The following is a 14626-nucleotide window of genomic DNA, read 5'->3' on the forward strand; positions in this document are numbered from 1 at the left end:
AAAACTACAAAAAAACAAAAAACAAAACAAGACAAAAAAAAAAAAAAAAAAACCGAACGAACGAAAGATCAAATGAATGCCGGAATGCTGAATCCTGCTGAATGCCAGAACTAACTTAAAGATGAACAATTCAGGTTTGTATTTCTCACGAAGTTTAGTATATTAAGGACAACTAGAAAGGAGCTAAAGCCCTGTTTTTTCCATGAAACTATGATAATGTCAGACTAGTTGTGACAGGAGACAGAAGAACTCTTGCCTTAGTGCACTGATTGCAAGTCATTGGATGTCTTCAATTGGAAGCAATCCATGAACGTGTTGACTTTATAAGCAGCTTATGTAGTGATTCCCAGATACGGATTTCCTCCCGCCCTACCCCCAAGCCATCGTAAACATCGTAACATCGTGTACTTGGATAAGAAGAGCTGCTATAAGGGACATAACTCCCTTGTGTGGCGCTCTCTTTACACGTAAAGACAGGAAGTGACTACTTTATTGACATGGAAGGCGGCAGTGCTGCGCGCCCTGGTTCAGCGGGAAACACTTCCTGCATGACCAGAGTAACCTCCCAGCCTTGCAAGTTGTCTCTCTTGCCAGTGTGAGCTGAATGTAGAGTTACTTCCCCAATGTCTTAATTGTGTTTCTGAAGTAAGAAAAAAATTGAAAAAAGATGAACTGCATTGTCTTGTCTTGCTTGACTCGTATGAACTGGCGTGACACACTGCTCCCTCTGATTTGTTTCTTTTTATAGATGTTATTCAATATCCGGAAATAATCGAGTCCCTCCCATTCAATTGAGGTTTGGGTCTTGTGAAGACCTTATTCGCGTCACAACAGTTTCTGCGAGACGGTTGTGGACATCTGTTGGCTTTGGTTGTTTTACTGAAAAAGAATGAGTCAGCATTTAAAATAAATGAAATTAGTTGTCAACAAACCACTCTTAAATACAATGTTGTTTGAGCAACGATGTCTTTAGCTTTCGAAAGAAAAAATAAAATTAAAGTATGGTAACAACGTGTGCAGGTGTTCGAGAGCGTGACCATCCTCTTCAGCGACGTCGTCGGCTTCACCACCATCTGCAGCCGCATCACTCCGATGGAGGTGGTGTCCATGCTGAACGCCATGTACACGGAGTTCGACAAACTGAGTGAGAAGCACGATGTGTACAAGGTACGTGTCATCCCTCGCCCTCTGTCTTGCAAGGGCCTGCACACCGCTTGGAGACAAGAAGCTTTTCCTTGTTTGTCTCCACTTTGCCCCAGGGGTAGTGGTTACCCTTGCTTAATGACTACTGACCCAGTCGGCGAACTTTTCCTTCAGTCTTGAACCTAACAGTGCTTTAACACTAACCGAGATTCAAAACCTCAATTTCTTTCTCTCTGTTATTATTTTTTAAAGTCTTGTTCATCAAGTATTTTAAATATTACAGAAATCAGGTATATACTTTCCTGTCCTACTAAGCCAATGAAAAAATATTGCGCATCTGTGTTTCATCTAAAATGCAGTGTTTTAGTCCACACAAAAAGCTAGTCATGTTGTCGATCTTCGTAGTAAACAGGATGGACATGCAATGTCAGAAGGAAAATAGATGAGAGATGTCAACATGACAAATTAGATTGTACTGAATAATTAAAGAAAAATTCATAAGAAACAAAAGCATGTTAAGACGGTCGTCTTCTGATGTGCAAGTCCACGAGCGATCGAAATATCAGGATGTAACCTTTTCATATTCTTTCCAGAGGTTAAAGGTTTTTGCAGCTTTGTCTTTTAAGAACTGTTCTTATTCTTGTTTAGCAAATCGTGATGTACGTTAGCACGTTTGTCCGCTCTGTTGTATCGAGTGCATAAACTGTGTTCGTTTCCGCGTTTTAATGATCTATGAACAATAAAGCAAATTTAAGTGATGATTGAATGTAAAATGGCAGAAAAGGATCTTTTTATCAACATGACAGGTAGAAACCATCGGGGACGCGTACATGGCCGTGGCTGGAGCTCCAACGGTGACTCGCTTTCACGCGCTGAGCATGTGCAACATGGCGCTGGACATGCTGGAGGCCATGCACCAACTCAAAGACCCGTCCACCCCTCAAGACAGCATGAAGATCCGCGTGGGTAAGTACTCTAATGACACCAGGAATCGGTGAGCCGGTGAATTCACCTTCTGTCAAAAGAAAAAAAAGCTGGTACTCTCTCACCTGTGTGCGGTTTCTTTTATTAGTCTGTGCGCACATTCGCACGCATAGACACACTCAAAAACCTTCTCACTTATTCATTAGTAATCCGTTTCCTGTAATCAGTTTTCAACTTCTCTTTGAACTCCTGTACGCTGTCTGTCTTTTACTCTGTCATCACTTCTTTTCCAGTCGATCCAACTTGATCCTTCTGTCTTCTGGAATGAGGCAATAAACAACTCCGTAAAACACTTTAGACTTGTCGTAGTAAATAACCATTATTTTCTATCTCCTCTGTTTTCTTTTCTGTCATTTGTTTTTCTTGGATGTGATGGTTTACACTCTTTAACTCCAGCTACTGGAGGTAAGGACTTGCATGAATATTCCTCAGGAAGACCACGCAACAAACATAAACAAAGCTTTTATGTGTGTGTATGTGTGTGTATGCGGGCATCTGTGAAATATGCAAAAGCTTAGCCTTTGTCACAGTTATGAGACAACAATCCCAAACAATCTCAGACGTTGACGGCGCAAACAAATAAACATGAGACAGAGGTTCGCGAAGAATCCATAGGATGGTCGCTGGGAAGTCTTACAGAATATTCTGTCTTTACTGTACCGAGGCCCACTTACCGATATTGGCCACTCCATACAGCCTTAACCCGGCTGTAGGCAAGGGTCATTCAGTCACAAGAGCATCACGTGGTCTTTTCTTGACAATGGACTCTGGTTTAGTGACCTTCTTGCTCCTATTGGACAGACGAGAAACCTTTTGGAAGAAAGAAACCTTGCGAAGTACGCGCTTTGAAGGATCTGCTGTTCTGAGGATGAAGACAACAAGAGAAACTGCCGGCTTTATCTTGACGGAAAGGTCAAACGAGCAATGCCCTCGCCACTTCTGTTGAGAAGTAAAGCTCGTAAGTCTCATGTTGATGGTTATAGGGTCTGTACATTCCACACGAGCGCCACGTCCAACTGCCAACTGGAGGAGTTTGAGGGAAGGTAACGAGGGAGGGAGTACCCAAGTTCTCTTCCAACCACCCTCGTCCTATCGTCTCTACCAGCAGGCTGAAACCACATGGAGCAATGTACATATTTCAAATAAATCGCTGACGAAAAAAAAATTTTTCTGATTTCAACAATTTCCAGCCAACCTTTTTCAAAACATTCTCTAAAGAAAAAGAAAGAGAGAAAAAAAAAAAACTCCCAAAAATGTCTCAATCGATTTCGTTTTAAGGAGCTTTGTATAAATATTTCCTGGTCTGTCGTTGCTTCTGAACATGAAAAGAAAAGAATATTATCTTGCAATTTTTAGTTAATATTTCACTTTTTAATTTTCTTGCAAATTATAATCTCATCTCGGTAATCTTCCTGAGGAATCTCTGTAATACCACACTACAGAACACAAAAAATGTGGAGCAGCAATCAACAACTGTCGTCTGCACAATTTCACTGTTTTTGTAATTTTTCTCCCTTTTTTTCCCTCCCCCTTCGTTTAGACAATTTTCAAAGGGAGCTAACGAGACAACTGCGATATTGCTTGCGTCCCTTTGCGGCAACTTTCGCCGCACGACAGCCGTGTGTTCACTTAAGTGCGCATCCGCTAACACTGACTGCAGCTAAACATAGCCACCTGCCATTAAACCCAGGCTCTCTTCACCATCGCTTTCATTTCCAACAGCGTGGCACCGGTCCTGGAACAATATTGTCAACCACAGGCATCGGATTTCTGGTCGATGGTGGCTCCGCTGCCTTTTCTTGCAACTTTTTGTGACTTTCACCCGGTGTAGCTGCGACTGGGTATTGAATTTAAAAAAAAAAAAACATGAAAAATTTAAATTTCCAGTCCTCATGTCATTGATTTTTTTCTTTGTAATTTTGTTTCCCTTTGTATCATCAATGGTTAAAAACGTCGATGACAGTGTTTCGTGGACAATGTGTTTAACTGGTTGAGCAAGAGCAAAGCTGCTTGGTGCGGTTGGTGGATGTGATGAGAAAGTGCCTCGTTCTAAGGCTGCTGTATGGAGAAAATGGATGATGAAGAAGAAGGAGCTGGTAATACCCGAAGGAAACCCCTGATCGTCTGAAGATGTCACATCAAGAGAGAATGTACTTCTTGGAGACGAAATCTCAACCCAGGATGATGCTCAATGCAGGAAGGTGTGCTGAAAGTCAGAAGGAGCGCTTCCAGAGCAATCAAGAGTGAAAACCATTGTTGTTATCAACCGTTTCTAACGACGAAACTTTTAGAACACAGTTTTTATGGAGGCTGTAGATTGTTTCACTCTACAATAAGCATTGATGATTCCCTCAGCCATTATTGGATTATTTGTGATTATCTAGTTATTTCTTCCAATTTTTCTTCTTAAACAAACTTTTCAATTTTTCCCCTCAGTTCAGAAATACATAGAGATTTATCCAAAAACATAAAGGGAGATGTTGAGTTGTTCATGATCACTTATATAATATTTTATTTAAATGTTGAAACTAAAGCTTTTTTTTAACAATATCTGGATGGCAAATGATGATGATGATGATGATGATGATGATGATGATGATGATGATGATGATGATAAGCATTATATGCGCATGAAAGTAATTTTAACAAGTCAATTGACAAATGTAATATTTAACCTCTTACACCTGTGCGGCCTGCCATCTCTAGCTGCCCGAACGTTGAACACAGTGACAGGTTTTCGAGACCCACCTGCTGGGAGGGAGAACTCCCAGAACACTTTGCGAACGAGGCTGCTGGCAAATGACTTAATGAAAGCATCGCACCATCCATCCTCTCTGTCAGTCGCCTTGTACTCCAAGGGATTTCATTCTTGTGCCGCTTCACGCCCTGCCTGTGCCACCGGTACACCTCGGTCTGTGTGGCTGGTCCGCAGTTTTATTACAGACAGCAACAGACTGACGGTCCGGTCTGATGTGACAGAGGAATGTCTGGTCTCCCCCACGCACGTGCTGTGTGCTTTATGGGTGTGGGGTGTGGGTGGCTGCGTGCTGCACGTGCCCTGACGGGACCAACCTGTCCGACTATACATCACAGCTTTTTGCTGGAGATTTGGATGAGGATCGCTACCAGCAGAATCTCTCTCTTCTTTTTTTCTGTTTTCTGCGAGTGCAAAATCCTCCTCACCACCACTACCCTCCACCCCAACATTTTTCCCTAAAACGTGCGCCTCCGCCATCCACAATGTTTTCTTCAGGCATCCCTCCACCACTACACTGTGTCCCTATCTTCGCCTCCAATCAAACAACTAACACACCTTTCATATTAACATCCATGTTCGTTGGTGGAAAGACTCACATCATCAGCCAAGCTGCAAAGGTCCGGGTGGACTGTGGTATAATGAGCACCAGTGCGGGTACTTGGCGGAAGTGCGTGCTGTGTCACAAGGTAATAAACGACCAATGAATGCGCGGCTCGCCACAGAAGGAAAGTCTTTCACGCAACAAAATAACAACAAATTTCCTTCCTTCCTTCCTTTACAGCTGCCCTGGGAAATCTCGACCATCTCCCATTTCTGCACTTCGGTACGAACTGGGAATGGGACTGCGAGAGTTCCGCACAACACATACCAACACACTTATATACATCCTACCAGGAATAGAACATGGTCACGAAGACAGAGAAGGAAAATATTTGTTTAAATGTCTGAAACTCACGTTCTTCTGTAATTAACATTGGAGTCGGTCTGTTCTCTTCCCTTCTACGTTCGTCTTCCTCCCCTGTTTTCCTCCCTCCAACCTCTCACCCAAATCTCGCAGCAGCGAGATGATGCGATACTTGAATGTAATGACGAAGCTTCAATCACTGTGATCTCAAATTATTTCCCTCCACAAAGTAACATTTCTAATATCTTGATATTCGACATTTGATGTCTAGAAGCGGTTCTTGTGTCCATATCTTTACAGGTAACTGTGACCATTACCGAGATGGATTGATTGATTGATGATGATTGATGATGATTGATTATTGATTATGCAGGAATCCACACAGGGACGGCAGTAGCCGGTGTAGTAGGAATCAAGATGCCTCGCTACTGTTTGTTTGGGGATACAGTCAACACAGCTTCCAGAATGGAGACCAACGGAGAGGTATGACCGCCATCAGAGTTCATCTCTCTTTTGTGTTAAAAAAATCACTTCGCTCAAATTTCTGAACTGTCACAAACAAATAATTCCATTTATCCAGCAGTTACTGTACCTGCTAAAACAACGATACATCTCTGTGCTGTTTTTGTGAGGATTCCAATTATGTCTGGATTTTTTCTTCTTCCTTTTTGAATTAGTTTATTATCGTTAGCCTAGGTCTAAGATCAGATTCAGCATATTACTTAGATTGAATTATGTTTTAGTTTTGCAATTGTTTTATAGCTGTACAATGATGTATATGTGCAGGCAATGAAAATCCACATTAGTGAGACCACCAGGGAGGAACTGCGTTTGTATCCATACAAGGTGGAGTACCGCGGGGAGATCGAAGTCAAGGTACATCACTTTTAGAAATGTCCATTCTCTGTCGTCTTTCTGTTTTTTATTCCTACTTCTTATTTTTTTTTATTCTTCTGAGATATATATATGTGTGTATGAGCTTACATTTTCAGCACAATTAGTGAACGATACTCCAAGTAGGATCTTGAAGAGTGACAATGAAGGTAATCACCAGGTCATCGTCACGGCCCTCACTCACACCATCGGCGCCTCTACCTCCCCCGCCATTTCTTTGTACCTACACGTTCAAAGGTCAAAGGTCCTCGAGGCACGTGGCGTATCACTTGCTTCATTTTCCTCGCCTCACGTCTGTCCAGGAAGCAAATTTATTGCAACTCCACGAAGCTTTGATTGCCTCCGAGCAGACCGACTGACGAAATCGGTTACTTGAAAATCTCGTCTATAAGGAGAGAGATAACTGGAATTGCATAACGCTATTGGCGCCTTGATCTATTCTCTCCCTTTGATTAAAAAAAAAACAACACAAAAAACATCAACTGCAGAGTTGTTTACCGTTTTTTTTAAATGGAGAAGCCATGACCGGCAGTTTTTTTTTATAATCAGTTTCGCTCACTTTCTTTTTAAGATAATGTTTCATTGATTCAAATAAGATTTTTTAACCCTACCAAGCTCCAGTTGTTGATTATAGTATAAAAACAATTTATTTTTTAGTTGCTCCTCTTGCCTTATCCCCAGTTGAGTCTGAAATGGATGTGGTGACAAAATCTGATGTGTTTTCTTTGTTTGTTTTTAAGAAACACGGATTACTACCGATTTCCCGTGCACGCATTTGCCTGTGCGAGGAAAAATCCCTTTTCCTGTCCACAGTCTTATCTCCCCTTCCCACTCCCTTCTCTTCCATATTACACTTCTGGCTGCCGTTCATCGTTCATTCTCTTCAACCTCTGTGTGTAAGAGAGGTCGGCACCACACCCAGGATGTTGTCGAATACTTCACACAGACGTACCCTGGGCTGAGGTGACTGTATCCTTACAAAATCGCTGAAACTGTTTCCTTGCCCGTTACCTCAGCAGGAAGAAATGTTCAGGCGCAATCACTCTGTGGCAAGGCAGAGAACTCTGCCCCTTGTCCTCCTAGATAATTCTTTGTTGGGTAGACGCGAAGGGTTCTTGGTGTGGTGGTGTGGTGATGTGGTGTGGTCATGTGTTCGATTTTCTGCTGGTCCAAAGAGCAAATCCAAAAACGACAACCATGATTGAGGCGTAATTGAGAATCCGTGTTTTAGAAATCTCCAGAGCTTGTCCTCTCTGGCTTATGTCATCCTGGCACTTGTTTCCACCCTGTCGGCAACTGGTTCGGTTTGTTTGTTGTTTGTTGTTATTGTTATTATTACAGTGTGCTGTTGTTGTTGTTGTTGTTGTTTTGTTACTACAACATCATAATAGAACAATAACTTGTAAACCTCATTCTCAATCTTTTCGTTTTCCCCCTCCACCACGCAGGGCAAGGGTTCGATGAAGACTTACTGGCTGACCGGTCGTGACGACGACCCCAGCCACCAGCCAGGCTGCCCCTTCGTGCAGCTGATGGAGCAGGAGCGTCTGCAGCATGCCCGCGAGCGCCGCGACTCGGACGCCGCCACCGCCAACATGTGTCCGCACCGCCCCGTCTACTCCCCCGTCTCCTTCGACGACCTGCACGCCGACTCCACCCCGCGCATGTCTCCCGTGGCAACCACCCATTTCTCCCCCAGCAAAGTCCTCGGCAGCGTCGGCGGGGTGGAGTCTCGGAAGGGCAGCAAGGCTTCGGGTACCGTGTACGGGACCGGAGGGGACAACTCTAAGTTATTGCCCTCGTCGTCGATCGTCACTTCATCGTCTGCGCCGTACGGGGGAAACAGCGTTGGCAGCGCCATGGTCAAGCCGATGCAAGCTGTGCCACCCCAACTGACCGCTGACGTGGCCTCCCAGAAACCCTCAGCTGGGGAGGTCCACGGAGAGGTTTCCCAACAACAACAACCGCAGCAACAACATCTCAATCACCTCCACAAGCACAAGGTCAGCGCGGGGCTGCAAGGCCTGCACCAGAAGCAGCAGACGACGTCGATAGCGGTGACAACCACCACATCACCGACAGCTCCGCCAACGGTTCCTGCGCCCTCCACCAACTGCAACAGCAACGCCGTGCTCAACAACAACGACAAAGCTCAGCCTGCCAGCTCGCAGGCGCAGGAACGCATCTATCCAATCAAAGACCTGGACAGTGGCAAAGGACCGGTCAACGGAGCTCGAAAAGCCAACGTTGTTATCAAACCAGCCGCCAAGTCGCAACCTGAGACGATTTCAGGTAGTCGTAAGCAGGACCATCCAGAGAAAGCCCGCAGCAAAACATGTTTGATAGTTTAGCATCAGCCCTGTACCTTCCGCTACCCATTATTTCTAGTGATTTCCACAAACTGAAAAATAATAAACATTGCAGAACGTGACAGAACAGGCGCAGTTCGATTCTCTGTGGTGTCAGAACAGGCGCAGTTCGATTCTCTGTGGTGACAGAACCGGAGCAGTTCGATTCTCTGTGGTGTCAGAACACACAAAGATGGTGCTGATGTCTTGTCCATGTCTGTGAAGTGTCCAATGAGAAATGAGATCCAGCGCCGTGACGTAGCGATGCTGCTGTTGTTTGACCTCTGAACTCACACCATATATCCACTGAAGTCGTTTTAAAACCTGTAAAAAACACTTAGTCCCTAAACAGACAATCATAATTATTTATAGTCAATTCCTGGGTTGCTCGAGTTGAGCAGAAGTCTTGTAACGATCGAGTTACATATTCGTGAATTTAGGCACCGGTCACAGGAAGGCCTGTTAGTGACCGCATGGCTTCACATGGCTGAGTCGTCGCCATGGAGTTCCCAGATCCAGACCTGCAGGAGAGGGTGTGGTGGGTAGGAAGAGGGGAAAATAAGAGAGTCATGGGGTGACAAATCGTGAAATTGAGAAAGTTCACAAGTGTTACATCACCTGGCTTCAATACGATGAAAAACTCTAGCACCACTAAAGTACTCAACCACAAAATATTATTATTAAGTACTCCTGGTCTAGTTCTGAAACACTTAACCTTTGCCCCCCCCCAATCATTTCTGTTTGTGCAAATATGAACAATGAACCAGCAGGCGTTCATTATCTTGGGCTGTAGGACTGAGTGAAACTTAATTAACTACTTGTGAACGATGGGCTAGACTTCTTTGCGAAAGTTGCCAGATAGGCCTCAGAAAGTACTTTATTTACACATAAAGATCTGCAGGGTCCCGCCTTAACTTGAAGTGGATTTTTTTTCATTCGACCGATGTGATGCTCTTATCTGAGGAATTTCTCCCAGGTGTATCACTCACAGGTAATGATCCACTAGTATGGAGTGCGATGCTAACTTTCCTTAAAAAGAAAAAACATGTCAGAACATGTGAGCAGGATCCACTCGGCAAATGTTAGAAGCAGGGTAGTGCCAGAGCAAAAGTCACAAAAGTGGACAAAACACATTGAAGAATCCATGATGCCACACTGTCATTGTTTTTAGAGACGACAACATGACGATCAGAAGCAATGGCACTGCTGCAAGAGGCCTTCGTTCCTCAGTAACAGGTGTTCTTGAGACAAGGTAGACATGTCCTGGTTCAGGAACTGGGAGCAGAACTTTGTTGCAAGAACAATGATGGGATTTTATTTTTACATCGCTGTTGCAACAAAAAACCTGCTATTGTAATAACAATAAACTTGACTTGCCAATACCATCATTACAACAGAGAAGTACTTTATGTTGTTGTTGATATCATAATAAAAGGCAGTTGTGTGATTATGACCGGAAGTGATGTCAGTGTTGTGATCGAATGCAGGATGAAACAATTCAGTCCCCAATGTCGTGTTGGCATAGTTTGTTCCAAGCCATCTGAGTGATCCAAAATCTGAACTTTTCTTTAATTCATCAATCTATCAATCAACAATCAGTCAACTTATTGAATCAATCAATAAAATTCTCGAGAATATTTTTCCAGGAAGAAATGTGATGTGTATAATATGTGATATGAACTTCGTGGTCACTCACTGCAGGACCTGCTGAGTCGTGAGGCATCAGCCAAGGCTCATAAGAATCCCAACAAACTTCTACCTGAGTTCTGCGGCAGTACAAACAGTTCACAGGCCTCTGAATTCCTGGAAGAGGATGGACAAAGAACCCAGGGCCACAGATACAAAGGGTATCTTTCTAACTGTACAGTTCATTGTACTTTAGATACAGCACAAACAAAACCTGGCTGTAAATTTTTTTTAATTCTGATGACTGCCAACTGTAAAAGCAACATTTGTTGTGAATTCTGGTCTGCTAAAAGTAGAATGGGTTATGAAGACTACTGTTCTGTTTATAGAATCTTTAAGCCACAAAATTCCTTTTATCTGAAAGCTGGGGCTTAAATCAGTTTCATGAGCATCTCACCTGCTTCTAGCAATTAGAACATTTCTTTAATTTAATTTATACTTCTTTTTTCGTTTATGCAAAAGCCTCATTACTTGAATACATTGAAACTCGACCCTAAGTATCAACTCATGTAAGTCTGCCTTCAAAAAAAAAACTGAATTGTTAAAGAGAGAAGCAGATGGGAGGGTCTCATACAGTGTGGTATTGGCATGCCTGATGCAGAATGTGTTGAAGTGTGCAGGTAACATAAGATTGAAGGTGTACTGGGATTTACATGTTAATACATGTAACACTACAGTGTTCTCTGGTTCTGCTTCCTGTAACATTTGCAAAAATTGTTGATTCAAACTGGTATGAACCTTGACCTGCAGAATCAAAGTCCATTTTTGCCTTAACTGCGATACAGCAAATGTGCCTCATTTCTGGGTTTGTTTGTGTTTTTATTTCTTCTTCTACTTATTATTATTAGTTCTTCAAGTGTCTTACATTAACAGAGCACTGATTGTCATTTCCCCATATCATACTTCTGAAAAATGCAAACAAAATTTTTAAAAAAACCTGTGTTTTGATCCATGCTGTATGCTTTCTACTAGTTTGCGTTGATCGAATAATAATAAGTATTTTCAAGCGAAACATAAATGTCATGCTAAACTTGCAAGAAAAAAAGTCAAAACTTCTGGATGTTGGGTGGATTTTTGTTATTGCCATTTTGCTAAGAGTGAATGCAGATATACTGTTTGACAAAGCTATAGTTTCGTTACCTCGATACAGATTGAGAATACTTGTTCCATGTTCCAGACATTTATTACATGCTTTGCAGGATAAAATAACGGCTCGCCAAATTAACTGTTCTCAAATTTTGCTCCATTAACGGGATTGCGCGTAAACCTTGTTCATCACCCTTCATACTACAACTGTTTTGAAAAAGCTCTCAGAACGAGACTTGCATATCAAGATTTACAATTTATCAGACTTTCCAACATCAGCAGCTTAACAAGATGCTGCTTGATAGAACTGTTTCCTCCTGGGCTCCACAGATGCCTCGAAGATTAATTTTCTGCTACTCATTTGCAGACTGTAGGTGATGACTGATTCTTTTTGGTGGGGCTATTTATTCTGTTTTTAATTAGAACATGGCAACAGCATGATCCGAAAACACCGAAGCTACACTTCAGGTTGTTTACAGATAGCAGGACTTCTTCAAAAGAAATACAAAGTCTTCTTTAATAAACTGGCACTTGTGTAATTGGCGCCATCAGACTTTGAACAAATAGTGTGTGTGTGTGTTCTGGAAGTGGGTTTGCAGTAATGTGACCAGTCGTGTGAGAAGTCATTTTCCTCCCTTACCATGGTTGTCTTACTCAAAATGATGAAGGTTTAACTTCTTGATTTTAAACAAAAATCATGGTAGGTTTGTCCAACCCCTCAGTTTCCAGGTTGATTATGCTCAAATTTAAAACTTGGTGCGTTTATAAACTGTGCTGATTAATGACAAAAGATGGTCATAAATTTTATATTTCAGTTAGATAGATGTTTCTGCTATTTTATTTTCGGCGGTAATGCCCGTTGCAGAAAAATTGTAAATGATGTGTTTATGTCAAAGATATTGACCTTTTCTAGACTACTTACATTAAAACTTTCATGATCAGTTGGAAGTGATAGTCATGTGCAAGATAACCCGATAATTCTTGATAATTATATTTATCAAATTCATTTTATTTTAATGCGTCTTTCATTTTCTGCTGCCTTTTTTTAAACACACTTTCCTGCGATTGTTTTCTTGGCGTTCACCATTAAATACCAAGCACGCATGCGCAAGTCTGTGTGTGTGTGGAAGTGGGGAATGATGTAATTATGGGATTTGCCGTTATCCAAAACGATCATTGAAAAACAGTTTTAAAAATCTGCATGTTTGACAGAAGCAGCATCGGTGGTGCAAGATCTGGTTAAGATTTTCATTTCTGTTTAGTAAACATCTTCTAGCTGTCAACACTCTTTTTTCACATGGTTGCAGCAACACTTCTGGATAACGTTAATGTCTTACAATCTTCTCTTTTTAAAAACAAAGACAATTTTCTTTTGAAAGCCACCTGTTTCTTTAGAACGAATATTTATCTTCATCATCATCTGCCCCTTTCTTAGGTCTGGTTGGGTGTGGGCGGTATCACCACCAACTCAATCTTTCTCTGTTCTCTAGATTCGCTGAATGACTTGCCTGTCGACTCTTAAGTGTGTTCTCTCCTTTCTCTTCTGTCTGCCATTTATAATTTCCCCCTGTATTCTCCCCTCTAGATCCTCTTGGCAAACCTCTGTCTTTTACATTTATAACCTGACGATTGGGGACTGACAATAGTGATGTCACTAACCCAACCTACTGCTGCCAAATGACCTGCACTCCAATTATTTTCACCCTGACACGTGCAGACCTCAAAGCCGAATGTTATTTTCATCACAGTATTCACCGATAAAAACACTAATCAGGATAAATTTATCTTCTAATATTAAAAAAAAACCACTTTAATATTCGACGACGGGCATGATTAGGTTGTCTGAAACACTCTAAATGCACGTGACTAGAAAACTCGCCGATTCGAGATTTACATCCGATTAGATATCTGGATGAGCCATTATAATAGTTAACTGGGCTGCACCTCTGCTGCATTACGTACATAACAGTAATATAGTATGTTTACACACATTTGTTTGATATAGCGATCTCACTGCTTGTAGTGTCTACCGTCCAGTGAAACTTCCAGGACCCGTAGTTATAAATCAGATGTACATCAGTAACCACAGGTTTTCTTTGCTTCTGCTCAAGACCTTCAACTCTAGAAAGCCCACAACTGTGGACCGTGCGCAAGACAGGGGACCTTTGAATTATTAGCCAGCCTTCTGCGTGTGCCAGGTACATGACCATGCCGGATATGTAGATAACCTAAGATAATATTATCTCTACTTCATAACTACGAGCCCAGGACACGCAACAATGTCTTCACGTTCAGGATATGGAGCTGGAAGAGGGATGGACAACTGGTCCCAACTGATGTCCGTGTCAGTGTATCTGACTGGCTAAGCTAATGAACCTTACACCTATGTCCTAAACGATGCTACAGGAAGGTGGATGATACGGCCTGGGACACAAACAGAAGAAATTGTCATCACAAAGTGTGAAGTTGTGTTTCTGTCACGATCCTTGCCGATTCCATTCTGTTGTTTGAAATTACCCTTTCCCTGCCCAAAGAAAGGTTCATCTATGAGGTTTTCGCTTGAGTGGAGATATTCGATATTCTTATAGTCTTGTTTCTTACGGGGAACTGCTTCAAATTACAACCTAACTGTTCTGCGTTGGTAGTTTTAAAAAGTCTTTATATATATTTAAGTGTGCAATGTTATTTACAGTTCCCATGGAATGATATTACAAATACTTGTGTATTATTATCGGTGTTATTATTACAATGTTTAACATAAGTGACATCTAATTCTTTACTCAGAGTAGGCAAAGGACTCAAGCTTTAACTTCTCATGCGTAA

At 42.1% G+C, this 14626-nt stretch overlaps 1 protein-coding gene across 1 annotated transcript in view; it reads left to right on the forward strand.

Moving 5' to 3' along the window:
* Window positions 1-12809, forward strand: part of LOC112559755 (soluble guanylate cyclase 88E-like) — an 87957-nt gene extending 75148 nt beyond the window's left edge. Inside the window, 5 exon segments of the mRNA XM_025231142.1 lie at window positions 1021-1167; window positions 1950-2109; window positions 6163-6272; window positions 6576-6665; window positions 8132-12809. Of these exon segments, the coding sequence (XP_025086927.1) occupies window positions 1021-1167; window positions 1950-2109; window positions 6163-6272; window positions 6576-6665; window positions 8132-9034 (1410 nt within the window). The 3' untranslated portion in view covers window positions 9035-12809.
* The last annotated feature ends 1817 nt before the right edge of the window (window positions 12810-14626 follow it).

Source organism: Pomacea canaliculata, linkage group LG3, assembly GCF_003073045.1.
Source record: "Pomacea canaliculata isolate SZHN2017 linkage group LG3, ASM307304v1, whole genome shotgun sequence".
In the NCBI taxonomy this organism is placed as follows: Eukaryota; Metazoa; Mollusca; class Gastropoda; order Architaenioglossa; family Ampullariidae; genus Pomacea; species Pomacea canaliculata.